The sequence below is a fragment of the Microtus pennsylvanicus genome, chromosome 11, assembly GCF_037038515.1.
Source record: "Microtus pennsylvanicus isolate mMicPen1 chromosome 11, mMicPen1.hap1, whole genome shotgun sequence".
In the NCBI taxonomy this organism is placed as follows: Eukaryota; Metazoa; Chordata; class Mammalia; order Rodentia; family Cricetidae; genus Microtus; species Microtus pennsylvanicus.
The window spans coordinates 20911537-20938071 of NC_134589.1; the positions used below are offsets into that span (position 1 = coordinate 20911537).

Sequence of the window (26535 nt, forward strand, 5' to 3'; positions counted from 1 at the left end):
AGCAGCTAACAACTGTCCCTAACTCCAGTCCCAGGGCATCTGCGACCCTCTTCTGACCTCCTAGGCACCAGGCACATGGGGCCTGGGGATCTGATGTACCTGTGGGTGTTGAAGAGCAACTTTGCGAAGCTGGTCCTCTTTTTCCACTTTAACATGAGTTTCTGAGTTTGAACTCAGGTTGCCATGCTTGATCATGATCAGCTCGCTCCTTTACTCTGAGCCCACCTCGCTGGTCCTATTTTCTCTTTTTCTTATAAAGGGCTCCTTTGTGTTTCTTCACAGGGATTTGCAAAGTATATTTAGCTAGATTTTTGATGGATAGATACACATCACTTTTCACTATTATGAACAGCACCACAGAAAACCCCTGCATGCACAAACTGTGTAAATGTCCTAGGATACACTCCTCAAAGCAGAACCACCAGGTCAGAGTCTCACGCGTGGCAGATAATAAGACTGCCAGTTCTCCTCAGGATTACAGCCATTTATGACACCATGAATAATGTACAAAAATACCCATTTTAGTGCACAAAAGCACCCATTTCTCAGAAGCCCCATCAACACTGGATGTTAATCAGTCATCGGCCCATGTATACTATTTTATGCAGAAAAGAATAATAGCCAGCAAACAACAGAAGGCATCTATCGGTAAGAGCCAGCTGGCATGGTGGCTCACACGTTATCAGTACTAAAAATAACAAGTATTCTAAAGGAAAGGCAAGAAATAAGGATGTGGACTGATGAAACCAGAAGCTGGTGCCTGGGGAACTTGGCTTTTCAGAATGCAGGAGAGACTTCCACATCTAAATACTGAAGGGGCAGGGTTTGGAGCGCCAAGGTCCTTGAGCAGGTGGAGCTACTGGATGCAGGGCTCAGGTGGACGGATTAACTGCCTTAACTGCCGGAAGGAGCAAAGGATGAGAGCAGTTAAAAATAAGTCAGTAGGGTGGTAGTGGGGGCCAGGAAGTTGATGGCTTCAATTTTCACTGTCAAGTAGGGGTGAAGTTCTCCGTGAGGAGAATGAGAAAGGAGGGAGACAAAGGTGGGAAACAGAAGAGAGCTGGCAAGGACAGCTCAGGACTCCCAGGCCAGGGGGGTGGAGGAGGATGGCAAGGTTGGAGACCGAGTTGCCATGGCAACTGTCTGCAGCTTGAGCTCGCACTGTCTTCGCCTGTACTCAGCTGCAGGGGTGAGAGAGCAGACGGGGAGGGAGAGCTACGTCCCCGGTTTCATCAAGAGTTGAAGATGAAGGGAAGAAAGGAGAATTAGATTGGCTCATCCAGGCTCCAGGGAGAAGGATGTAAACCCACAAGGTCATAGCCAGTGTAGGAGAGCGAAAGCAACCCTAGGAAGACAAAGAGATCAAAACAAAGGAAATAGAAGTGCAGGAGATGCGGTCATATGGAGCGGTGTTTTTGTTTGTGATCTCACAAAGCTTGCCTGAAGATCAGAGTGCAGAGCTAAGCCACGAGTTAGCCATAGAGGCCAGGCAGTGGTGGCATACATCTTTAGTCCCAGCACTCGGGAGACTGAGACAGGCGGATCTCTGTGAGTTCAAGGCCACCCTGGGTTACACAAGATTGAATCTGTCTAACAGAGAAGCAGAGCCAGCTGGTGGAGGCTCACACAAGGATGATCCCAGCACTTGAGATCACGTGTCTTTAATCCCAACACTAGGGAGGTGGAGATAGGAGAGACATGGCTGGGCAATGAGTGGACTTTAAAGGAGGAGGAGACTGCTCAGAAGCAATCTGAGGATTCTGAGAAACAGGATCACCCCTTCTGTCCGAGCACTGGTAGAGGTAAGAACTCTCCAGTGGCTGGCTCCTTTGCTTCTCTGATCTCTCTCAGCTTTCATCCCCTAATATCTGACTCCAATTAGAATTTGTGCTACAGTCACTAGCAGCCAGTTAATTTAAGGTTAAGAATGGGGGGGGGGTAGGGACTGGTGAGATGGCTCAGTGGTTAAGAGGACTAAGAGCACACACTGTTCTTCCAGAAGAGTTAAGGATAAGATCACGTGCTGCTTGTCCAGAGGACCAGAGTTCAGTTCCCAGCACCCATGTCAGGTGTCTCACAATTGCCTGTAACTCCAGGTCCAGGGGACCAGACACCTCTGCCTTCCAAGGGCACCTGCACTCCCCATACACAACCAAGGGCACCTGCACACGTGTGCAGACACACACACAACCAAGGGCCCCTGCACACGTGCATAGACACCGACACACACAACTAAGGGCACCTGCATACGTGTGCACAGACACACACACACAACCAAGGGCACCTGCACACATGTGCACAGACACCCCGATACACACACAACCAAGGGCACCTGCACACATGTGCACAGACACCCCGATACACACACAACCAAGGGCCCCTGCACACGTGTGCAGACACATACAAAGCCAAGGGCCCCTGCACACATGCATAAACATCGACACACACAACCAAGGGCACCTGCACGCGTGCATAGACACCGACACACACAACCAAGGGCACCTGCACACGTGTGCAGACACCCCCCCCCCACAAATATAGGACTTTGGAGATGATGCAGCAGTTGAGAGCACTGGCTGTGCAAACCTGATGGCCTGAGTTCAAATCCCTGAAACCCACATTGAAAGGAGAGAACCAATCTCCAAAAGTTATCTTACGCCCTCCATACACATGCAGTGGCATCCATGTGCCTGCTGCCATATGAACATCATACACACACAATCTATTAATAATAGTAATAATAATAAATAAAGTTTAAGGGTGGGCGAGATGGCTCAATGATTAAGAGGATTTTGCAGAGGACCTAAGTGTGGTTCACAGCACCTACCCTGGGGAGGTCGCAATCACCTGTAACTCTAGCTGCAGGATCTGACACTCTCTTCTGGCCTTCAAAGGCACTAGGCATGCATGTGCTGTACATACATGCATACATGCAGGTGGAACACTCATACACATAAAATAAATACCAACCTAGAAAAGTTAAATAAAGCCAGGTGGTGGTGGCACACGCCTTTAATGCCACCACTCGGGAGGCAGAGACAGGTGGATTTCTGTGAATCCGAGGCCAGCCTGGTCTCCAAGAGCTAGTTCCAGGACAGGCTCCAAAGGCTACAAGAGAAACCCTGTCTTGAAATCCCCCCAGAAAAATTAAAATAAAATAAAATTGAAACGTTTAAAGTTAAGGAGTAGCTTTAGGGCCAGTCCTGGGACCTAGCCACGGTGTGGGCTGTTTGGGTTAAGGCCACACCACAGCCCCTGGCATCCATATATCTAAAAAATCTGCAATGTTCGGGTGGAAGTCCAACCCAAGCCCCTTCCCCTGGGGAGTTGCCTCAGTCCAGACTCCACCCCCGGGGAAAAGCCCCCCTCCAAACAATAACCCCCCCCAGATGCTCAAGACCACTCCCACAGGGTATTTAAGTTCCACCCCAGAGACTAAACACTTGGTTTTCCGGTCTTCCTTCCCCAGCTCCTGTCTGGGGGGCTGGAAAGCCATCCGGAGCATTGGTATCCATTAAACCTGAGTTCTTTTTTTTTTTTTTTTTTTTGGTTTTTTTCGAGACAGGGTTTCTCTGTAGCTTTGGTGCCTGTCCTGGAACTAGCTCTTGTAGACCAGGCTGGCCTCGAACTCACAGAGATCCGCCTGCCTCTGCCTCCCGAGTGCTGGGATTAAAGGCATGCGCCACCACCGTCCGGCTGGGTTTTTTCTAATTCGGTTTTACCTGGTCTGATTTGGATTATTGCGTTGGTGGAGAACCTTGTGGGGCTGCAGAAAGATTTCATCTGAAGCAGAGGAGAGGTGGAGGGCACAGGAAGTGAGAAGGTCAAGAAACGGCGGTTCCAAGAACTACCCATAAGGACCTGCGGTCTCGGGGGTCGAAGGTGGGACTTGATGGAGAGCAGGGTCTGGCGAGTGTGGATGCAGGGAGTCAGGCTAGAGACATTTGTGTCACGCGGGCTCACTACTCCTTGCTTGTGCTGGTTTTCTCTTATTTGTTAACTGGCCTGAAGGGCAAATCCTTTCACCGTCTCACAAATACTCTTGACACTGGCCGCCTGCGCAGGGGAACAGGAATTTTGCCTCTCTTCTTTTTCTCATGATTGGGAACCGTCACAGTCACATTGTGTGAACAAAGAAATGCCTGAAATGTCCTGCCAGGACACAGAAGACACGCCCCTGAGAGTCCTTGCTGCCAGAAGGTTGTGGCATTTGACATAGATCTCCTTGAAAAACAAATGAAGGCGATCACTGGGGTTTTGATCACTGGGGATTTCTGACACAGAGTGCTAGAGATGATAGCATGGGGCCCAGAGGAGGAGTTTTTCTGAACAAAGCAAAGTAGTCATTTCCTTATTTAGTTTTCCTGAAACACAGTCTCAGTATGTATCTATGGCTGTCCTGGAACTCACTCTGTAGACCTGACTGGAATCACGCAGATTCACTGGTCTCTGCTTCTGATTACAGGGATTAACAGGCATGTGCCACCACACCTGGCACAACGGTAATGCTTTAAAGTAGTACCTGCTGACTGTGCACACCTTTAATCCCAACTCGGGAGGCAGAGGCAGGCAGATCTCTGTGAGTTCTGGGCCAGCCTGGTCTACACAGAGAGTCCTAAGACAGGCTCCAAAGCTATACAGAGGAACTCTGTCTTGAAAAAAACAAAAACCAGGAGCTGAAGAGCTGGTTCAGTGGTTAAGAGCGCTAGCTTCTCTTCCGGAGGACCAAGGTTCAATTCCCAGCATCCACAAGGGAGCTAAAAACAGTCTGTAACTCCAGTTCCAGGGGACCGGACTCCTCATACCAATGCTCATAAAAAAAATTAAAGAAAAGACATGTGTACGTGCCACAGAACGTGTTTTTAAAGAAAACAAAAAGGTAGAGCTAAAGGTGGCCATCATGGCATAGCTGTAATTCTAGCACGCAGGAAGCTGAGGCAGGAGGACTGCAAGTTGGAAACCAGCCTGGGTGACAGTAAGATCTTGTCTTTGTAGTCATCATCATCACTGTCATTGTTATTACATAGCACTGATAACCATAATAATAAAATAGAGCTGAGGAATGTGACTTAGTAGAATTCTTGTCTGCCACGCAGAAAGCATCAGGCTGCCCAGTCAACATCCTGAGCCTGGGAACCCTTCAGCTGTGTCTCAGTGAGGGTGGGCCGGCAGTGTTGTGTAACTGTCCTCCCAAATTGTAACATTCCATCCTCCAGGGCAGGGCCTTAAGCTCAAAAGTAAACAACTCAAAGTAACTTCAGGAAGTTCCTGAAACTGACCAGGTTCACTAGGAACCCCCCCCCCCACACACACACCCATATTAAACAATGAAAAGGAGAGTTACCTCAGAGAAGCTGTCAAAACAAAAAAACTCTCAGGCCAGAGAAGCTGCCCTGAAGAGGCAGAGACCAGCTGAGCTGCCTGGAAGAAGGGGTTTAAGCCAACTGAGGCACAGGGAAAGGACCGGCTCCAAGCAGGTGGGCTGCCTGCAGGCTGTGCAGTGTGCTCCAGGTCCCCAGCTGTGTGAGACATCACCCATGCTGGGCTGGTGCTGCAGCTGTCTTTGAGTAACCCCTCACCCTTATTCCTGCCATCCAGGGGTTCTCAACCTTCCTGACACTGCGACCCTGTAATACAGTTCCTCATGCTGTGGTGACCCCAGCCATCAAATTATTTTCATTGCTTCTTCCTAACTGCAATTGTGCTATTGCTATGAGTCATAATGTAAATATCTGTATTCTCTGGGTGTCTTAGGAGACTCCTGTGAAGGATCTTTCAACCTACAAAGGGTTTGCGACTCACGGGTTGAGAATTGCTGCATTAGTAACCCCAATTAAACTCAATTGTTCACCAACTTGGACTTTGGTGTCACCTTCACTATTGTGTGCCGTGGGCGCCTGTCTGGGCTGAGCAGATGTGCGTGGTGTCACCCTGACTATTGTGTGCCGTGGGCGCCCTGTCTGGGCTGAGCAGATGTGCGTGGTGTCACCCTGACTATTGTGTGCCGTGGGCGCCTGTCTGGGCTGAGCAGATGTGTTTTTGCTTCTCCCCAGGAAAAGTTTTGTTACCCAGCCGGCAGACAGGCAGGATGACTGCATGTTCACTGGTCCCCTGACTCTTATTTTCAACACTGGTTCTCATGTAGCTCAGGCTGGCCTGCAATCTTTGTGTGCAGTCAAGGATAACAGTGGATTCTGATCTCCACGGCCAGTACTTCAGTGCTGGGTTTACAGGTGTCCACCACCACACTCACTTTTTATTCGGTGCTAGGAATCGAACCCAGGCACTGTTGTGCATTGTAGGCAAGCCATCTAGTACACACAGAGGTCACCCCTTCCTCTTTTGGGAGGCTGTCCTCAGACTTGTTATACAGATGATGATAGCTTGGAATTTGTCCTTGTGCCGTCACTTCCCGAATGCAGCAAACACAGGGCTCAGCACCAGACCTGGCTCAATCCCGCCTCTTTGTCTATTCAGTTGTTAGTAATGTGTGTGTGTGAGCGACTGAAGCTGCACCTGTGCCGTAGAGGAGGTCAGAGGACGGCTTTCAGGAGAGAAGCTTCTGCTTACCCTGTGAGTTCAAGGGACTGAACTCAACTCGTCAGACGTCAGTGTCGTCCCTCAGAGCACCGAGCTATCGCCCAGCCTGCTAACCATGGTCTTTTTTTTTTTTAAATATTTTTATGGTTTATAAAACTTTATTTATGTTGATTGGTATGAAGGTGTCAGACCCCCTGCAACTGTAACTTCAGACAGTTGTGAGCTGACATGTGGGTGCTGGGAATTGAACCAGTGGGATTTTTGTGGAGGTCAGAGGACAACTTGGGGTAAGTGATTCCCCCCTTCCATCATGTGGGTTCAGAGAAGGAACTCAGGTTCTCACATTTGGTGGCAAGCACCTTTACCCACTGAGCCATCTTGTGGACACAGTATTGTGCCAGGCTGTTGTTTCTTTTAGGGCCACCAACCAGTTCCTAAACCATGACACAGCGACTTACTATTACCTTTGACTGCTTGGCTTAGTTCACACTCCTGTCTAGCTAGCTCTTTTGTCTTAAATTAACCTGTTTCTCTTTATCTGCATTTTGCCTTGGGGCTTTTTACCTTTCCTTTCTTCCTTCTTTCTGTGTCTCACTTTCACTGTTTCCTGTGTCTGCTGGCTGGCCTCTGCTGGAGTTCTTGCCTCCGGCATGTCTCCCTTTCTCCTCATTCCTTTCCCCTTCCTCTAGAACCTGGAGTTCTCCTATTTATTCTCTCTGTTGCTGTCTTATTCCTCTTCTGCCCAGCTGGTCCTTCAGCTCTTTATGAGCCAATCAAGTGCCTTAGGCAGGCAAGATGAAACAAATGTAACACATCCGTATGTAATTAAAGAGAAACAGCACCGACAAATGTAACACGTCCTTTCATTGCTAAAAAATATAAACAAGCCGGGTGGTGGTGGCACATGCCTTTAATCAGAGCACTCGGGAGGCAGAGGCAGGCGGATCTCTGTGAGTTCAAGGCCAGCCTGGTCTAAAAGAGCTAGTTCCAGGACAGGAACCAAAAAGCTACGGAGAAACCCTATGTATATACATATATAAACAAATGTAGCACACCTTAGCCTAGTTAAAATAATATTCCACAACACAGTATGCCTTAACTTTGGAAGCTGAATTCTCAGAGGTCACAGATTCCTGATCCGGAGTCCAGGAGCAGCTTTATGTAGCTTCCGGGCAGAATTAGCACACTGCTCTTCCTTCCAGGCCCCGAGAAACAGTCTCATTCCCTACCTTACACCTCAGCCTCTCTCTCCCTCCACAAGACACCAAGTTTCTAATGCAGTAACTTCGGACAAGGCAGAAATAAAGGTGCAGCTAGGCGTGGTGGCTGGTTGATCTCTGCGAGTTTGAGACCAGCCTGGTCTACATAGTGAATTCCCAGGCAGTCGGGGCTACACAGTGAGACCCTGATCTCAAAAAGAGAAAAGGAAGAAAGAAGAAATGAAATGAAGGGGCCCCCAGACCCAGGTTTCATCAGGACTAGGATGTCCACAACAAAAGGCCTGAGTGTTTGACACACTTGCTAGTTTACAGATGCTACAGGTATAATGAAAGACAGGCTGAGGCCTCAGACAAAGGCACCGCATCCTGTGAATTATCATAACCAGGATCAGAAAACCTTGAGTTAAGGACACTCAGCACCAGCCACAGACAAACAACCTTGAGATCCTGCATGGAGGTGAGACCAACTATCTACCTAAGCTTTCTGCTTGTCAGTAGAATTCAAATCTGAAACCCCATCTGTACATTCATAGCTATCTGAGTTTGGGTGTTTTGTTTTTAGCTACTTAAATACCCATTTTCTTTGTTCCCTGAATAAGATTGTTTATCTGTAGCAGTTCCTCTGAAGCTGTGCTTCATCACCCTTACATCCAGGGTGACAGTAACAGCCAGTGTTCAGAGGTTTGCTGTGCACCGGGCATGCGCTAAGTGCCCATTCTCCACCTCACCTAAGCCGTGGCTGGGAGAGTTTGCCCTCAGTTCTGCCAACACAGAGGCTTCTCAGTTCCCACTCATCTCCACAGGACTAGGAGGAAAGGCACCTCGGCCATGTCAGAGTATAATCTGCAAGTTCTCACCTGCTTACCTAAAAATCGGGGTTTGAAGAAAGTCTCCCCACTTCTGGCAGAGCAGAAGAAGGCAGCGTTATTAATCCAAGAAAGGGTGAAATTTTATTCTCCTATTCCCAAGAGTTCATCAACTGCTTACAGCTTATTTGAAAGGCAGTAAACTGAGCCCCACGAGGCGCACAGGCTGAGGAGGCGAGTTCACTCCCATTTGTCAGGGCTCCTGGGTAGACTCCCAGAAGGCCTGGCCTCTGAAGATCGCCCACCCTGAAGGTACAAACCTGGGCTCTCCCACCCTACCCTCGAACTTCAAGGACAGTAGCCAGGCCCTCCCTGGCACTTCCTCTTGGGGTTGCTTGCTACCTAACCTGAAAGAGAAAGATGCCTTGGATGGGGAAGGGAGGTCAGCCAGGGTAGGCCTGTGAGGGCTGTGGCGTGATTTAGAGCCTTCTACCCAAGTCCAGAAGATGAGGCAAAGGGTCTGGAAAACAGCTGAGTTCTCTAAAAGGAAAGAAAAAAAAAACCCTTGTCTGATGATGACGTGGTAGAGATACTTTGCCTAGCATTTTCATTGTCTCCCTCCTAGAGAAAGGCAGCCAGACCTGGACAACTAGACCCAAAGGAAGTCAGAAGCCTGCGGCTGGTGGCCAGTGGTCCAGCCTGCATGTAGGAAACGGTCGACAAGTGAGCACTTGGCGGCTTGGAATGTTCCAGGGACTGGAAGAATTTGCTTAGACCCCTCAACAAGGCAATTGGACATTCATATGGAAACAATAAAATAGATCCCTATCTCACAGCCGGCCTCCAGATAAATTCCAGATGAACCAAAGACCCACAGGGACCAAGTCAAACTATCCCAGTGTAGCTGGAAGAAAGGACAGGGTGGCTGTGGGGCTGTGGGACTAACAGACCCTACAACACGTAAAGGAAAGATGGGTGGGATCTGCAGGAGGATGAAAACGGCAAGCTGGGGCTGGGGTCGTTGTTTTCCCGCTTGCTCCGAGGGTGGGAGAGGAGAAAAAAAGCAGGCTATGGGACAACTGCTTTTCCCACTGGGCCATCTCACCAGCCCATCCAGATCTTTTCTAGGTGTAAAAACTAAGTCATAGAGCCGGGCGGTGGTGGCGCACGCCTGTAATCCCAGCACTTCGGAGGCAGAGACAGGCGGATCTCTGTGAGTTCGAGGCCAGCCTGGTCTACCAAGGGAGTTCCAGGACAGGCTCCAAAGCTACAGAGAAACCCTGTCTCGAAAAACCAAAAAAAAACAAAAAACAAAAAAAACTAAGTCATAGCCTGAAACAAGAATAATCAAAACTGGGTTTCTCCTTGTAGCCTTAGCTGTCCTAGAACTCTCCTTGTAGACCAGGCTGACCTTAAACTTACAGCTCTGCCTCCCGGGTGCTGGAATTAAAGGCATGTGCCACCACTGCCAGGTTGTTTGTTTTTTTGTTTTTTTAAGACAAGGTCTTGATTTGCAGCTTAGCCTGGCCTGATCTGAACAATCTTTCTCCTTCGAGTAACCCGAGTGCTGTGATACCAAGTGTGTACCGCCACTCCTGGCTGTAGAAAATCTTCAAATGTCTGAAGGAGACAATCCAAAGAACGGGCAATTCAGAGAGGAAGAAACCCCAGATAGAAAGCCGGGCATTGGTGGCACATGCCTTTAATCCCAGCACTCAGAAGGCAGAGGCAGGGAGATCTCTGTGAGTTCGAGGCCAGCCTAGTCTAGTTTTAAAACAGGCTCCAAAGCTACAGAGAAACCCTGTCTCGAAAAACAAAACAAACACACACAAAGCAAAAAACCCCAGGTAGTAACAAAAGTGGAACTGGCAGGTGGTAGCCATCTTGTCCGTGCCGGGCTGCCTGCCCCTGAAGGGCACTCAAAGAACTCATTTTCTTCCAAAGGAAAGGAAGCTGGGTAGGAGAGTTCAACAGAGTTCACTGTGATAAGTAGAAACAATAAATCACATCAGCATCCATGGGACTGACAAAAGTTACCATCTGATACCAGGTGCAGATGCAGGTCCAGCAAAGCAAGAAGAGCCTCGGTTGGTGCTGCAGTCTAGGACAAAGTGAGAACCTTGTAACAGTTTCCCCTCAGACTGAAACATTCCACCCTGCAGGAAGCTCCTTCAGCAGGACAGTAAACAAGTCAAAATAACTTGAGGAAGTCCCTGAAATGGACTAGAGCTACTAGGCCCCTCCCTGCAGAGGAAGCAGTAAAAGCTGAGCCTGCTCCTGAAGGAAGAATCAATACCCTTGCTCTATCCATCCCCTGGAATACTAAAATGCAGCTGAAAAGAGCGACAGTGGGGATCCAGTTCAGTGGCAGAGGCCTTCCTTAACATCAGTGAGCCTTGGATTCCACAGCCAGCACCACAGAAACAAAGAAATGGGCTGATTAGATGGCACCATGGGCAAACATACTTGTCATGCAAGCCAGAAACATGGCTGTGATGCCTGGAACCCACATGGTAGAAGGAGAGAGCCAATCCAGTGAGTTGTTTTCTGACCTTCCCAGGTATTCCATGGTACTTGCCTGCCTGCCTGTGTTCACACACATGATATACATACACTAATAATAATAATAATAATAGGGGCTGGGGAGATGGCTCAGTGATTAAGAGTACTTGTTCTTCTTGCTGAGAACCAGAATTCAAATCCCAGCACCCACATGATGGCTCACAACCTTCTAACTCCATTTTGGGGATCTGACCCTCTCTTCTGATATTTGTGAACTCCAGACATGCACATGGTACATATACACACATTGGGCAAAATACTCATACACATAAAATTTAATCAAGTAGATAGTATATGGTGCCAAGAATATGGCTGGCAGGGAGCATGGTTCCTGAATGCCTGCAAGGCCTTGGGTTCTAGCCTCAACAAACCCTCTCCTCACAAAATAAATAATAAAACTTTTTAAATAAAAAATAGTATATATTATATATATGTATATACTGTATATGTGTGTGCATGAGAGAAGGAAATGAAAAAGTAAATTTACATACAGAAACATGACGAATCTCCACAGCTCTACTGTAGGGAGGAAAAAAAAAGGTTACTTTTATCTTCTTTTATAATCTGATTCTTTTATGTAAGATTTCAAGTCCAAAAATTTAAAACCATGCTTGTATGTTTGAAATGTTGTGTAATTTAAATGAAAGAGGAGCTGGACACAGTAGTACACACTTTTAATCCAGCACTCAGGAGGCAGAGGCAGGGGGAGCTCTGTGAATGCTAACCAGGGCTACATAGTGAGACTCCATGTCAAAATTAGTAAGAGCCAACTGTGGTGCCATTGAAATTGGCTCTCAGAAGGTAGAGGCAGTGACATCAGGAGTTTGGGGCTGGAGAGACAGCTCAGCAGTTAAGAACACTGTTCCAGAGGTCCCGGCTTCAGTTCCCAGCACCCACATGACCACTCACAACAGTAGCCACCGAAGGAGTAATATATATACAGATTAATAGAAATAGGATAATTTGATAGTTAGAGCTTGTTCGTACGAAGCCTAAGACATTGGCCAAACAGTTGTAACTGATCATAAGCCTCAGAGTGGCTATTTCATCAGTGGCTTCGGGAGCAGGCAGGTGGAGAAAAACGGGTCCCCTGGGACCAGCAAGATAGAGACTACTTGTAGCTTCACACAAATGTCTGCAATTCCAGTTCCAAGGGGATCCCACACACAGACATACACGCAGGCAAAAGACCTGCCCATAAAATAAAAGTAAATGTTATTAACAAAAAAGGCCAGGATTTCCAGACCAACTTGGGTTCCATCAGCTCCTGTCTCTAAACAAAATAAACAAGCTTAACAGTGGGAACAAAAGATCAGCCACAGTGAGATACCGCTTTGTGGCCACTGGGATGGTTTGTCTCAAAAAACAGAGAACGTTACGCGTGTTGGCAGTGGGGTAGAAGTGGGACATTATTTTCCTGTAGGAATGTAAAATTTTGCAGATGCTATAGAAAATATGATCGCTCCTCCAGAAGATAAACATAAAATCATTTTCTGATTCAACAATCCTACTTCTGAATAGACATCTAAAAAGAGAGAGACAGACAGACAGACGACTGACAGAGCTACAGCAAAGGATTGTCAGACTAGACCAGCTCCCTGGAACAAGCAGAAGCCAGGCAAGCTGCCAGGAAGAGGCTCAGACCCCCTGAGTCAACGGGAAAGGATGCTTTCCAACCTGATGAGCTACCTGCACAGTGCCAGCTGCCAGTCATGCTGCTGTGGGCTTTGGTGATGTGACTGTCCTTGAATCATTTCTGCTCCTGTAAGGCACCCCTCACCCCTATTCCTGACAGTAACCCCAATAAAACTCCTTGCTTCACCAACTTGGCCTTTGGTGCTATCTGTACTATGGTCTGTTTCTTGTGGGCTCCCTCTCTGGGGTGAGTAGATGCGTGTGTTGTGTCTCCCCAGGAAAAGTTTATCACAATCACACAGGTGCTGGGAATCAAACCAAATCCCCTAACTCCTGAGCCATCTCCCCAATTGCAATGGTTTTTGTTTTTAAGTAAAAGGAGAGCCGTAATTTTAGTCTGAGGGAAGGCACTAGCCTCATGTGAGAACAAAGTCCAAGATCCTGTTCCCAATGTCGCAAGAAGAAAAGGAAGAGGGAGAAGGAAGCCACTGAGACAAGAATGGATCAAAAACAAGTAAGACATATATATATAATAAAAAGTATTACTCAATCTTTTTGTTTGTTTTTGTTTTCAGAGACAAAGTTTCTCTGTGTAGCATTGACTATCCTGGAACTCACTCCATACACCAGGCTGCCCTTGAACTCAGAGATCTGCCTGCTTCTTCCTCTTTCATGCTAGAATTAAAGGCATGCACCACCACTGCCCAGCTTATATTCAACTTTACAAGGGAAAGCCACCCTGACATGGGTACCAATGAAGGAATCCTAAAGAATTGTGCTACCTGAAATAAATGGACAGGAACAGAAGGAAAAACGCTGCAGGCCGCCACTTAGGTCCACAGAGGCAAACTCCTAAGACAGAGAGGATAGCCACTGTCACGGGCACAGACCATCCAGGGGTACAGAGTTCCAGTCTGGGAAGATGGAAAAGTTCTGCCTGGGCGGCACAGGCCTGCAATGCTAGGACTAGAGAAACACCAGCATAAGGATCAAGACTTCAAGGCTATTATGGGCTACAGAGTGAGGCTGAGTCCAGCCTGGGCCACGTGTTGTTCCTCCACTTCCCCCCAAAAAAATCAAAACAAAAAGTTCTGAATAAGGTCGTGATCATTAAAAACATGATAGACCTTCATGCCACAGAACAGTACACTTCAAAAGGTTAAGATAGGAACAGGTTAAAGGTTAAAATGGTGAACTTTGGATATTGGTTTGTTTGTTTATTTATTATTTTGGATTTTGGAGACAGGGTTCCTCTGTGTTGCAGTTTTTGCTGCCCTGGAACTTGGTGTGTAGAGCAGGGTGGCTGCAAACTCACAGAGATCGGCCCGCTTCTGCCTCCCAGGGGCTGGGACTAAAGGCGTGCTGCCAGAGTGTTCACTGTAGCCCAAACCGTCCTTGACTAGACTGGCTTGCCTCTGTCTCCCGAGTGCTGGGTTGAGAGGTGTGTGCAACCACATGTACTGACTTTGACATTACATTTATTTATTTATTTACTCATTTATTCATTTGTGGGTTTATTTATTTTGGCTCTACGCTGAAAGAGCATACATAAAGAAAGGTAAAAGGACAATACATGTGTCGGCTCTTGATTCTCTCCTTCTAACTTGAGTGTCTGGGATCAAACTCAGTGGTTGACTTGGCAGCAAGGGCCTTTAGGACAACTGGCCTGTCTGAGAGGGTAATTTATCTTATCTTATTACACAGGGTCTCACTATGTAGCCTCAGCTGGCCTGAAACTCACTAAATAGACTGTATTAAAACTCACAGAGATCTATCTGCTTTGTCTCCCAAGTTCTGGGATTTTTAAGGCACAGACCTGCCCTAGATTGTAAATTTTGTATTTTGTATAGTGTAAAAATAGAATATAAATTGAAAAAAAGGAAATGTGTCTCGGGATCGGTGTGTAGCTAAGTGGTATAGCAGGTGCTTAGTATGCACAGGAACATGGGTTCAATTCCCCAACCATTAAGAAAATGTTGGTTTAAATCTAGCCCCTTAATCTAGCACATCCCGCAGGTGTAGGCTGGTGACTCCTGCACTGGGTGCATCCACCAGGCAGCTCCTTCCTCCCCTCCCCCACATCCAAGTGGATAACCTCGGCTTTCCAAAGGTCTTGCTGCGCACGCGCACATCCTGACATGAAGGGGCGTGGCCTCACTCTGCGCCTGTGCTGAATTCCAGCTGTGCCTGTGAAGAGAGAAAATGATGCCCAGGACAGGCTCTGCCGCCCGCTGGCTGCGCAGTGGCCCACACTGCACGCGCGCAGACGCAGCATCCGCGTCAAAACACCGGCAGACAGCGCGCTGCCCATGTCCTGCGCGCCCGGCTGCCCGGCCTTCTTCTGGGCCGTGACTCCCGCCGGCCTGGGGCGGACGAGCTCCCTTCTGACCGGCGATGCCCCGGGAGATCATCACCCTGCAGCTGGGCCAGTGCGGCAACCAGAGTGAGCAAGCAACCACCGAGCTCCGCCAGTCTCTGGTTTTATCCCTTGGCCCGCATTCAAGTGCCTGGTACCCATCAATCCCTTTTGTCCTTCCCACAACCACCTTTCTTACCTTATTGCGCCTGATGATCCAGGCAAGAGCTGTCTTCTCAGTCCTGGGCTGTGACAACTTCCAGGCGTCTTGGGTTGCCTTCCTGAATGCAATAGCTTCTGAGCCTGGGCTTTTCCGGCTTTAAGGCTCCAGCAGACTTGGGCTTTTTCCCCCTCCCCCAGTTGGGTTCGAGTTATGGATACAGCTGTGTGCTGAGCATGGCATCAGCCCCGAGGGCACTGAAGGCACTGATTGTAAGGACGTCTTTTTCTACCAGGTGCCTCCCCACCATGACTGGATCAGGACCTTAGGGACCTGAAAGGAAGTGTAGCGACCTGGTGCTGGGAAACTCACTGGGCAGGATGGGACCAGAACGGCTGTCTTAAGAAGGGAGGGCCTGCAGGAGCCAGAGTTGGGAGGATGCAGGACTTGACCCAGCCAGGCTCACGGGCCCATCCTGGCTTCCCTTTGGCAGGCAGATGATGAGCATTACATCCCCCGGGCTGTGCTGCTGGACCTGGAGCCCCGGGTGATCCACTCCATCCTCAACTCCTCCTATGCCAAGCTCTACAACCCAGAGAACATCTACCTGTCTGAGCACGGAGGAGGAGCTGGCAACAACTGGGGCAGGGGTTTCTCACAGGTGTCAGTTCCGGAGTTCCTTGGTAATCCTAGCTTGGGATAAGGCAAGGCTCAAGTAAGTCTGGGACTCTGTCCAGACTAAACTGGCAATAAATAAGAGACAAATGGATATGCTGGGAAATGGACTGCGAGGAAGGTGGTTGTGCAAACTTTATGTAAATCATTCACAAAGCAGCAGTTCTGGATTGAGAAAGATTCTGGCTGGGAAGGTGGGTTTCAGGATGGCAGCGGGGACAAAGGGTGGAGTTCTTGGTGCTGAAAAAAGGAAGACAAAAATCTTGGACGTCAGGAGGTGAGAAACCACTGATGTCATGGTGTCCACTGGCCCGGGTCATCAGACCAACCAATGCTTCATCACCATCCTCAACATCATCCATGGAGAGGTGGACCCTACCCAGGTAAGGGAGGCCCCATCACCCTCACCTCTGGTCCACAGCATGAAGGAGAAGCAGCCACCACCACTCTGCCCACCCTAGGTCCACAAGAGCCTGCAGAGGATCCGGGAAAGGAAGTTGGCCAACTTCATCCCCTGGGGCCCAGCCAGCATCCAGGTGGCCCTGTCAAAGAAGTCCCCCTACCTGCCATCAGCCCACCGGGTCAGCGGGCTCATGATGGCCAACCACACCAGTATCTCCTCGGTGAGCAGTCTCCTGTTGTCTGTGTGTTAGCAAGGACCAAACCCAGAGCATCAGGAATGGCAGGCAATGCTGCAACCTGGGAGCCACACCCATGGCTCCTGGCCACTCTGTTCCACTGTGTACTGTCATCAGCTTTCCCAGTCTGTCCCTAGTTGGTGTCCTGAACTGGACGCCATTCTGAAGCTCTCTCCTCCCCAGCTGTATAAACTCCCTGTGCTTTGCCTGTTTGCATCCCTGCCTCCCCTGCTCTGCCATCTGTTTGAGGGGATAACCCAGTCTTGGTTCCCTGGCTCTAGGGCCGTACTGTCCCTTGATTTCCTGTGACCTCTGCTGTCTTCATACTCTAAGCTCTTTGAACGGACCTGCCGCCAGTTTGACAAGCTGCGGAAAAGGGAGGCCTTCATGGAGCAGTTCCGCAAGGAGGACATCTTCAAGGACAATTTCGACGAGATGGACACATCTAGGGAGATTGTGCAGCAGCTGATTGACGAGTACCATGTGGCCACGCGGCCAGACTACATCTCCTGGGGCACCCAGGAGCAATGAGTCCCCAGGACAGGGACCCTCATCTGCCTTACCGGTTGGCCCAGGCTCTGCCTAGCTGACCACGCCTCAGAGCACAGATCAGGGACCTCACAAATACTCATAGACACACATATGTACGAGCACTGTCTGTTGGCCTGGGGATGGGTTACTTCTTCTCTGAGAGTATTTATCTTTAATAAAGCACTGGATGGAAATCAAGTCACCAGTCTCTGAACTCAGGCTTTGGAGCTGGGGACAGACGTGTCTGTCTGTCCTTCATCTCTGATGCTTTTCTCCCACACTTCACACTTGCGATATCTCTAACTCCGGGCAGAAGCCGCCTCTGGCTTTGCCTTTAGCCTAATTGTGGAGGACACTGGTGGCTCTGGACCCTGCTCGATTCCTTCCCACAGTGAAAGGTCGCACAGATAGGATCTTTTCTCTGTCGGCCTCTGGCCACTGTTCCCTCTCCCTGAAGCAGGTGACCATTCCTGTACTTCCATATTTCCACACTGAGTGTCCTGCTGGTGACAACGGCATGCCTGGGGCCACCACTGTCTACCCCTAGGTCCTAACCAGGCAGCCAGCCCAAGTGCCTTTCCCCTTCTGGCCAGCAGGGCAGTGCTGGAGAGCTTGTCCCAGAGAGCCCAGACCAGAGTGTAGGGAACAGCAGGAGACCATGGCCAAGGCCTGGACTAAGCAGACCCAAAAGTGGTTCCAAAATTAAAATCTGTAATCCTGTTCCCAATGGTCTTCATTTATGTAAAGTTTTTATTACTTTTAATCCTTCTGTATGTGATTATGGGTATGTGTGAGCCTTGGGGTAAGTGTGGAAGTCAGACAGCTTGGGAGAATAGATTCTCTCCTGCCATGTGGTTCCCAGGGGATAGAACTCAGGTTGTCAGGCTTAAGGGACAAGTGAAGCCATCTCACCACCCCACTGTTTTTTTTTTAAATACATTAATTTTTATTTTAGATGTTAGGGTGTCTTACCTGCATGTATGTGTGAGCACCACTTCCTTATAGGGCTGTAGAAGCCAGAAGAGGGTGTCAGGTCTCCTGGAACTAGAGTTACAGACAGCTCTGGGTTGTGTTAGTGTTGGGAATTGAACCCGGGTCCCCTGGAAGAGTGCCCAGTGTGCTTTAACTGCTAAGTTGTCTCTCCAGCACCCTCCAGTTTTTAAAAGGACAGTGGGGTGAATAGTAAATTTATGGCTCTAAATCCGTGGGACCTAAAGAGCAAAGTGGTTCTCTAGATTGTGTGGGATTGTTGGGGCCCCTAACCCTATAGCCACAGGTAAGAGCTGCAGCGACCATGACCGTCATACATCAAGCACATGGCTTTGTTTCATCCTCATTACAATCCCTTGAAGTGGTGGATCTCATTGCCAATCTAATTGTATAAACGTAGAAACAGCAAAGTAGACTCCTGAGTCACCCAGCTAAGTGCCCATCGACGGCAGAGTGGAAACAAGCTCTGATGTGAATGACATGTGTTTGTCTAGTTTTAACTAATAGAAAACGTGGTTTGAACAGAAATGGCAACCATAGACTCATAGGGAGTCGTATTTTAGGTTCAGCCTTGGAGGAAGTGTCAGAGGGGTGGGCTCTGAGGTTTTAGAAGCCCAAGCTAGGCTTCATGGCACACACTGCCTCTTCATGCTGCCTGCTGATCCCGATGTAAAATCTCAGCTACCTCTCCAGCACCATGTCTGCCTGTGTGCCACCAGGCTTCGCGGCATAATGATAATGGACTAACCCTCTGAACCGGAAGTCAACTCCAATTCAATGTTTTCCTCTATAAGAGTTGACATGGTCATGGTTGTCATCTCTGCCCAGCAACAAAACACTAACACAGGCAAGCAAACCATTTTAAAGATGTATTTATTATATTTCTGCACGTGTATGTGTATACTGTGTGTGTCTGGTTGGCCACAAAGATCAGAAGAAGGCACTGGATCCTGTGGAACTGAGTCCCGTATGGCTACATGCCACTATGTGGGTGCTGGGAACTAAACCCAGGTCCTCTGCAGGAGCAACTAGTAGTTTTATTCATGGCCCCTCCTGGGTATTTTAGATTATTTTACACTAGTCGAGGCTGACCTGAGATTTGCTCTGCTCACCCGGCCTCCGCCTCTGCCTCTGTCTCTAGTGCTACCACCCTTCCCGGTGCACACACACAGACACACAGACACGCGCACACACAGACACACACACACACACACGCACACACACACCACCTTTGTGTGATGCTGTGGAGCAAGCTCAGGGCCTGTGTGAGCACCGCTGTGCCGCTGAGCTGTGCTCCTAGCCCAGTGTCCAACTCTACCCATTGGCTCTGTGCCTACTTTGTATCTTTCAGGTTAGCATAAAATTTGTTCACCTCCTGGGGGCTTCTGGAGCTATGAGAGAAGCCCATGGTTTGCAAGGATGTGGGGACCTTGAATACTTAGGTAAAGAAAACACATTTGATCTCTTTCTTGGGAATATCAGCTTTAACTGGCTTTGGATCCAACTTCCCAGTATACTGAGACTACTGAAGGGAAGTAGTTTACAGGCCCACATCCAGGCCACAAACAGCACCTAAGCCCGCCTTTGCCAGATCCAGTTAAGGCAAGTATAGAGTCCCAGGCTTGTGCTAGGTATTGTGACACACGCCTTTAATCCCAGCACTCAGTAGGCAGCAGCAAGTGAATCTCTGAGTCTGAGATCAGCCAGGTCTACAAAGGGAGTTCCAGGACAGGCAGGACATCACAAAGAAAATCTATCCCAAAAATAAATAAATAAACAAACAAACAAATAAATAAATAAATAAATAGAAAAGGAAAGAAAGTCGGGTTGCACAGCAGTGTGTTCCCAGCCCGCAGACGAGACTAAATTCCCCAGCAGGGACAAGTGACTCTGCAAAGATGCCACCTTCCCTGACTGCTGAGTACCAGGTGTTAGGAGCATGGACAGACACTTGAACACCAGCCTCAGCCAGGCCCCTCCCCCAAGGCTATTTCCAGATCACCCAACACCCCAGACAGGGCAGCCCCTCCCAGTTCTTGGCCAGCAGCAAACCCCAAACTGTGTCAACCAGAGGGCAGTGCAGAGGCCAGGTGGAAAGAGAGAGGCCTCTGGGACTCTGGCAGCAGGTGGTACTGGTAGTGAGAAGCCCTTGTGGTCAGTGATACTGCAAGGCACAGACCTCAGAGCCCTGGCTGAAGGACAAGGGTTGCTGTGAAAAGGCTGGAGAGAGAGAGAGAGAGAGAGAGAGAGAGAGAGAGAGAGAGAGAGAGAGAGAGAGAGAGAGAGAGAGGCTGGACTTCCCAAGCTTAGACCAGGGATGTCTTTAACCAAATGACAGGAGAAAGTTAGTCACAGAAAGGTGATGTTCTCAGAAGACTCCCTGGGGGATGGGGTGATATAACTCCAGGGCCCTGGACCGTGGGTGAGACAGAGCAGTGGGGCAGGAAGCCCATATCCAAAAATAGACCTGCAGACACGAATCTGGAACACAGGGACAGTAACTCTGGAGAATGTGTTGAGGTTAGGTCAAGAGGTGACAAGCAGAAATGGTGGTAAGGGTGAGCATAGCCACTGGACAAGGAGGTGATGGGTTAGTTAGTTAGTCCACTGGGCCTCATCCAGGGTCCCCACCAGCCACAAACATTCTCAGTCTCCCTAGAAAGCGGCACTCCTCCTCCATGGAGAGTCAGTTAAAATCCAAAGACAACAAACCCTCTAGTAATGGCCACCTCCAATCCTCCTCCCCTTCATATTCCCTCTGCAGTAGGTTAAACAAGGAAGTATTCCCAAAAAGTAACAAAAGCATTTAAGAATGGTGTTTCAGGAGCTGGAGAGATGGCTCAGGGACTAAGAGCAGTTGTTCTTACAGAGAACCTGGGTTCCGTTTCCAGCACCCACATGGCAATTCACAACCGTCTGCAACTCCAGTTCCAGAGGATCTGATGCCCTCTGACCTCTTCTTCTGAGCTCCTCATGCACCAGGCATGCACGCGTGCACACACATGTATTCAGGTACAATACTCACACACATAAATAGGTCCTTAAAAATAAAGGACCGGGCAGCAGTGGTGCACACCTTTAGTCCCAACACTCAGAAGGCAGAGACAGGTGGCTCTCTGTGAGTGTAAGGTCAGCCTGGTCTACAGAGCTAGTTCCAGGACAAGCAGGGAAGGCTACACAGAGAAACCCTGTCTCCAGAACACCAAAACAAACAACAACAGCAGAAAGAAACTGAAGAGCTGGCTAGAGTCTAACACATAAACACTTTTATGAACATAATGTCTTTCCGGGCCTTTGGTGTGGGACTCCCTGTAATCTGCCCCATGCCAGTCTCTTTCCCTCTGTGCCTCAGTGTCCCTCAGCATCCTCCTTTAGTTAAGACTTCTAAAAGGAGAGGGAGACAGCATAAAATTCTGTTGTACCTTCTGGAGATTCACAGTGTGCCAGCAAGGTGTGCAACTAAACTAACACTTTTGGTTTGTTTTTTCAATACAGGGTTCCTCTGTGTAGCTTTGGAGCCTGTCCTGGAACTCACTCTGTAGACCAGGCTGGCCTCAAACTCACAGAGATCTGCCTGCTTCTGTCTCCCAAGTGCTGGAATTAAAGACGCATGCCACCACCACCTGGAGCAACTAACTAACTCTTAATGGCTTGTCTGTCTATCTGTTTTTTAGTTTTCTGAGACAGGGTTCCTCTGTGTAGCCTGGCTGTCCTGGAACATGCTTTATAGAGGAGGCTGGCCTCAAACTGAGAGCTCTGCTTGACTCTGCCTCCTGAGTGCTGGATTAAAGACATGTACCACCACATCCATTGATAGTTTTTACTCTATGTGTATTGCCTAGAGAGTATGTGGCTTTAAAAAATTATCTTCATTGCCTTTTAAATTATGTACATATATGCATCTCTATATGGATGTATGTGTTCAAATGAGTGCGGGTACCCATAGAGTCCAGAAGAGGGTGCTGGATCCCTTGGAACTGGAGTACAAGTGGTTGGGACCAGTCAGACCTGGGTGTTTGGACTGGACGCAGATCATCTGGCCTTCCAGTAATCGCTCTTAACTTCTGGGTCATCTCCACAGCCCTTTTCTTTCTTTTCTTTTTAAAAACATCCTAATTTTAAAAAGAAAGGAAGCAAGCTCTTGCTGTAGAAGCCTGATAACCTAAATTAATCCTGCAACCCACAGTGGAAGGAGAAAACCAGCTCCCAAGAGTTGTTGCCCTCTAAGTTCCACATGTACCAAGAAAACGTGTGCTTTTTTCTCTCACACACACACACAACACATACACGTATGCACACACACTAATAATAAGCCAAACAAAGTATTAAAAACATATTTGAGATTTATTTTATTTTATGTGAATGAGTATTTTGTGAATGGGTGTTTTACCTGCATGTATGGACAAGAGGTCAGAAGGCACTGGCTCCTCTGGATCTGCAGTTAGAGACGGTTATGAGCTGCCATATCAGTGCTGAGAACCAAACCTCAGTCCTCTGTAAGAGCCACAATGCTCCCAACCGCTGAGGCAGCTCTCAAATCCTCCAAATAACAAGTATAAAGGCAATAAAAGCTGGAACTTGGTTGCAGGGTTAAGCGTCATAAGGGGCCCCACCTAAGGGATCCCAGTTTTCCTGGGAGAAGGGGAGTGTAGAATTGCTACCCTTTTTCTGGGGCCCTTCACCCAGCATGGCGCCCTTACACAGGCTCTAATCACCTGGGCCTTTAGGAAGGATATTTGTCATCTATCAGCAGAAGGAAATGGGCACAGGAAGATAAGGAACTTCCTTGAGTTCACACACTGGTGGGTGAAACACTGTGGACCTCAGAACTTCTGTCTCTACGTCGTGACACCCCACTAATCCAATGTCTAGAAAAACTTATGAACATTTGGTCAGCACTGAAGTTGAAGGTTCTTGAGCTGGGAGCAGGCATCGGGGAGCCTGTGCTTTGTGATCGTTCAGTTCATCTGGAGCTGCCTCGGAGAATGCTGTGACTTGGATCTGGAATGTTCCCTAGACTCATGTTTTGGACACATGGTTGACAGCTTGTGACTCTCTGTGTGTGTGTGTGTGTGTGTGTGTGTGTGTGTGTGTGTGTGTCTGTGTTGACTAGGAATGAAGCTCAGATGACAGCATGCTTGCCTGGTACACACAGAGCTCTGGGCTCAGTCCCTGGAGCACATAAAACTGGGCAGGACTGCTTGTCTGCCATCCTCACACTCATTAGGAAGGTCAAGGTTCATGGTTATCTAAGGCCACATAATGAGTTTAAAGCCAACCTGTGTCACACATCAGGACCTCATTTTAGGGAGGAGAAAGAAAAAGAGCTTGTTATGAAATCCATGAGGCACTGCTGTCTGTCCCTTGTCCACTGAGCTCATGCCACCGGTACCTACATTGGGACCAAATGAGACTAGGACTGTTCTCCTAGTCTGACACAGCTGGTCCTCCTGCCCGCACCAGTACACTCCCACCTGTGGTTCCAGCCCAGTCCATATTCACTTTCCCTCCAGCCCAACGGGTCCCCAGGCTACCCAGGCCATCCGGGTCACCCAGGAGAGTCCACTGCTCAATTTGTCAGTTTTGATGGAGGGTGAAGAGGACTCGCAGTCTGCCAGCACGCTGCTCTGTGCGTGTGCAGTCTCCTCTGCCTCTGTCCCTCACGCCCCCAACTGCAGAAGGAGCAGTAAGCATGGGCACCTGCACGTTCTTGGGGCAGATTTTCTGGAATCTATATTCTGGGAATTCTCCGCTGAACTCAGGGAGGTCACCACATGGCCACTGGCCAGATTCCATTTTCTGGGTCACTTTGACCTCTTCAAAGGCCACAGCTACCACGATTCTCCCACGCTGACATCCTCTTCCCACTCTACCTCAACTAAACCAAAGGAGCCTTTCCATTCCGGCAGCAGCCCGGGTTGCTCATCAAGCAGAGGGTCAGTCCAGCCTTCTCCAACCTCTGCCCTAGAGGACGGTGGCAGTGCCCCCTTTATGTGATGCACGGGCAGCCTTCAGTTCAGTCACCTGACCTCTAAGCTAAGTGTGGTGATGTGTACCTATGATCCTAGAACTCAGGAGGCAGCAGCAGGAGAAACAGTTCAAGACCAGCATGGATTACATGAGACCCTGTTTTAATACAAAGAAAAACAAAACAAATACGTGGCCAAAAAACAATACGTGAAACTTCCACAAAGAAGAATTCTACATCTCCCTGGGGAAAGTTCTTCCAGTCTACCCTTTCCCAACTGTGAGAAGTCAAGTAGCTCCTTCCACAAACATGGATCTATTCCGTCAGGTAAAGACAGCCCCAAGAAGCCATTTAGAATGTTGTAGACTATCACATGACATATTTTTAAGTGACTAAAAAAAAAACCTTTAATGTTTTTTGTTTTGTTTTGAGGCAGAATTTCTCTGTGTAGCTCTGACTGACTGTCTGTTCTGGAACTCGCTATGTAGAGTCATGAATTCTCAGAGATCCACCTATCTCTGCTTCCCAAGTGCTGGGATTAAAAGTGTGTACCACTACTAGCCAGTAGCTTTTATTTGTGTGTGTGTGTGTGGGGGGGGGAATATCACATGCTGCCCAGCCTGGCCTCAAACTCCCTCCAGAACCAGAAATGCTTGCTCCTCTTGCCTTCCTCCTTCAGTACACTAGAATGACAAGGTGCCCCACTAAGAATACATTTGTAGAATTGTTGTCTTTTAGTTTCCTTTGCTTTTTATTTTTTTTTGAGACAGGGTTTCTCTGTGTGACTTTGGAGCCTGTCCTGGAAATCACTCTGAAGACCACGCTGGCCTCGAGCTCACAGAGAGCCAACTGCCTCTGCCTCCAAGTGTTGGGATTAAGAACTGTTTTATTTTATGAACATGTTGCCTGCACGTGTGTCTCTGCGCCACATTTCTGATGACCTCAGAGGTCAGAAGAGGGCATTTTGAACTGGAGCTGGAGTTAATGACAGTTGTGACCTGCCATATGGGTGCTGAGAATCAAACCGGACCTCTGCAAGAACAAGTACTCTTTACTGCCGAGCCATCTCTCCAGTGTCAACCTGGTTTTTTATTTTAATTTGTTTGATACAGGATCTTATTCAATAGGTTAGGCTGCCCTGGAAGTCACTATGTACCCCAGATTGGCCTCTAACTCACTGCAATCCTCCTGCCTTAACTTCTCAAATGCTAGAATTACAAATGTGAGTCACCACACCCATCTCAAAATTTCTAATTCTGTGAAAAACTTACCCCTACAATTGTCTTCCAAGATACAGTCCAACAAGTTATGATGTCTTTAATCTCAGCATTCAGGAGGCAGGGGAAGGTGGATCTCTTATGAGTTTGAGGTCAGCCTGGTGTACAGTGGCCAGCTGGGGTTACTGGGCTGGTAGACCCTGTACATAAATAAATAAATATCCAAGATACAGCCCAATTCTGACTTCTTACTGTAACATTATACCCTTTTGCCCCTTCCTCCTTCTTTCCTAGAACCAGAGTTCCTAGACATGCCCATACAGCCTGACAACTCCGTTTCAAGTAGTGCAGTTCAATCAAAATGACTTGGAATCTCACTTGCTGAAAGTTGTTACTAACTAGATTTGTGATCTTGGGCAGGTCACTTCCTGTCCCTAGCTCTTGGTTTCATCATTCATTCATTCAACAAACATTTATTGAGAGGCTGCTAATTCGTAGGCACCTGTTCAGTGCTGACGACAACAAAGATGGACAAGATCCCCGAGCCCTGGAATTCATCTGCCCATTGTTGCCCTGTCACTAAATAAGTCATCATGTTGCTGTGTCCTCAGGGCTCTGATGAGGTGGCCAGACAGGATGCTAGAGGACCCGGGGGGGGGACATTTAAGTCTGATTAGAGGTTCAGGGGTCTGCAAAACAAGGGGTTGTGTGTCTAGAACTGTCTGTCATTGTTAAGATTCTGATGCATCCCAGAAGACCACAGACGCTGTTGGTATGTTCTGCTTCAGGGGACTTCATGCAACGCCGGCCCTGCATCTGCTCACATCAGGAGTTTGTGAACTATTTATGGCTCTAGATCTTCCAACCCCATTCAAATCAGAGGCACATATATACATTTAAGCTATATATGCATTTATAGAATTAGAGAAGCGAATACATCATTTAGCAGAGGAACCAAATCTAGGTATACACAAAATGAACCCATCATAACATTTTTCAAGCAAGCCAAAAAATGGTGGTGAATGCCTTGCACCCTACCGCTTGAGAGGTAGAGGCAGGAGGAGGGGTGTGCAAGGCCAGCCTCAGTTCCATATGGGGTTGAAGAAGAGATTGAACTACAAGAGACTTTGCCTCAACAAAACGCAAACGACAACAACAAAAGTTGTCTCTAAAACAAAGTCACAGTGGAAGTCTTCCTTCCAGCAACTCAGTATTCACCCTGAGTACGAACGAACAC

The 26535-nt window shown here is 48.4% G+C and overlaps 1 protein-coding gene across 1 annotated transcript; it reads left to right on the top strand.

Annotated features, from left to right (window-relative positions):
• Nucleotides 1-14997: 14997 nt before the first annotated feature.
• Nucleotides 14998-17321, top strand: LOC142860005 (tubulin gamma-1 chain-like). Its single transcript, XM_075990677.1, has 6 exons — nucleotides 14998-15206; nucleotides 15480-15574; nucleotides 15773-15940; nucleotides 16278-16337; nucleotides 16416-16577; nucleotides 16926-17321. Exons 1-6 carry the CDS (start codon nucleotides 15158-15160, stop codon nucleotides 17121-17123), a joined length of 732 nt encoding a protein of 243 aa, XP_075846792.1. The 5' UTR covers nucleotides 14998-15157; the 3' UTR covers nucleotides 17124-17321.
• The last annotated feature ends 9214 nt before the right edge of the window (nucleotides 17322-26535 follow it).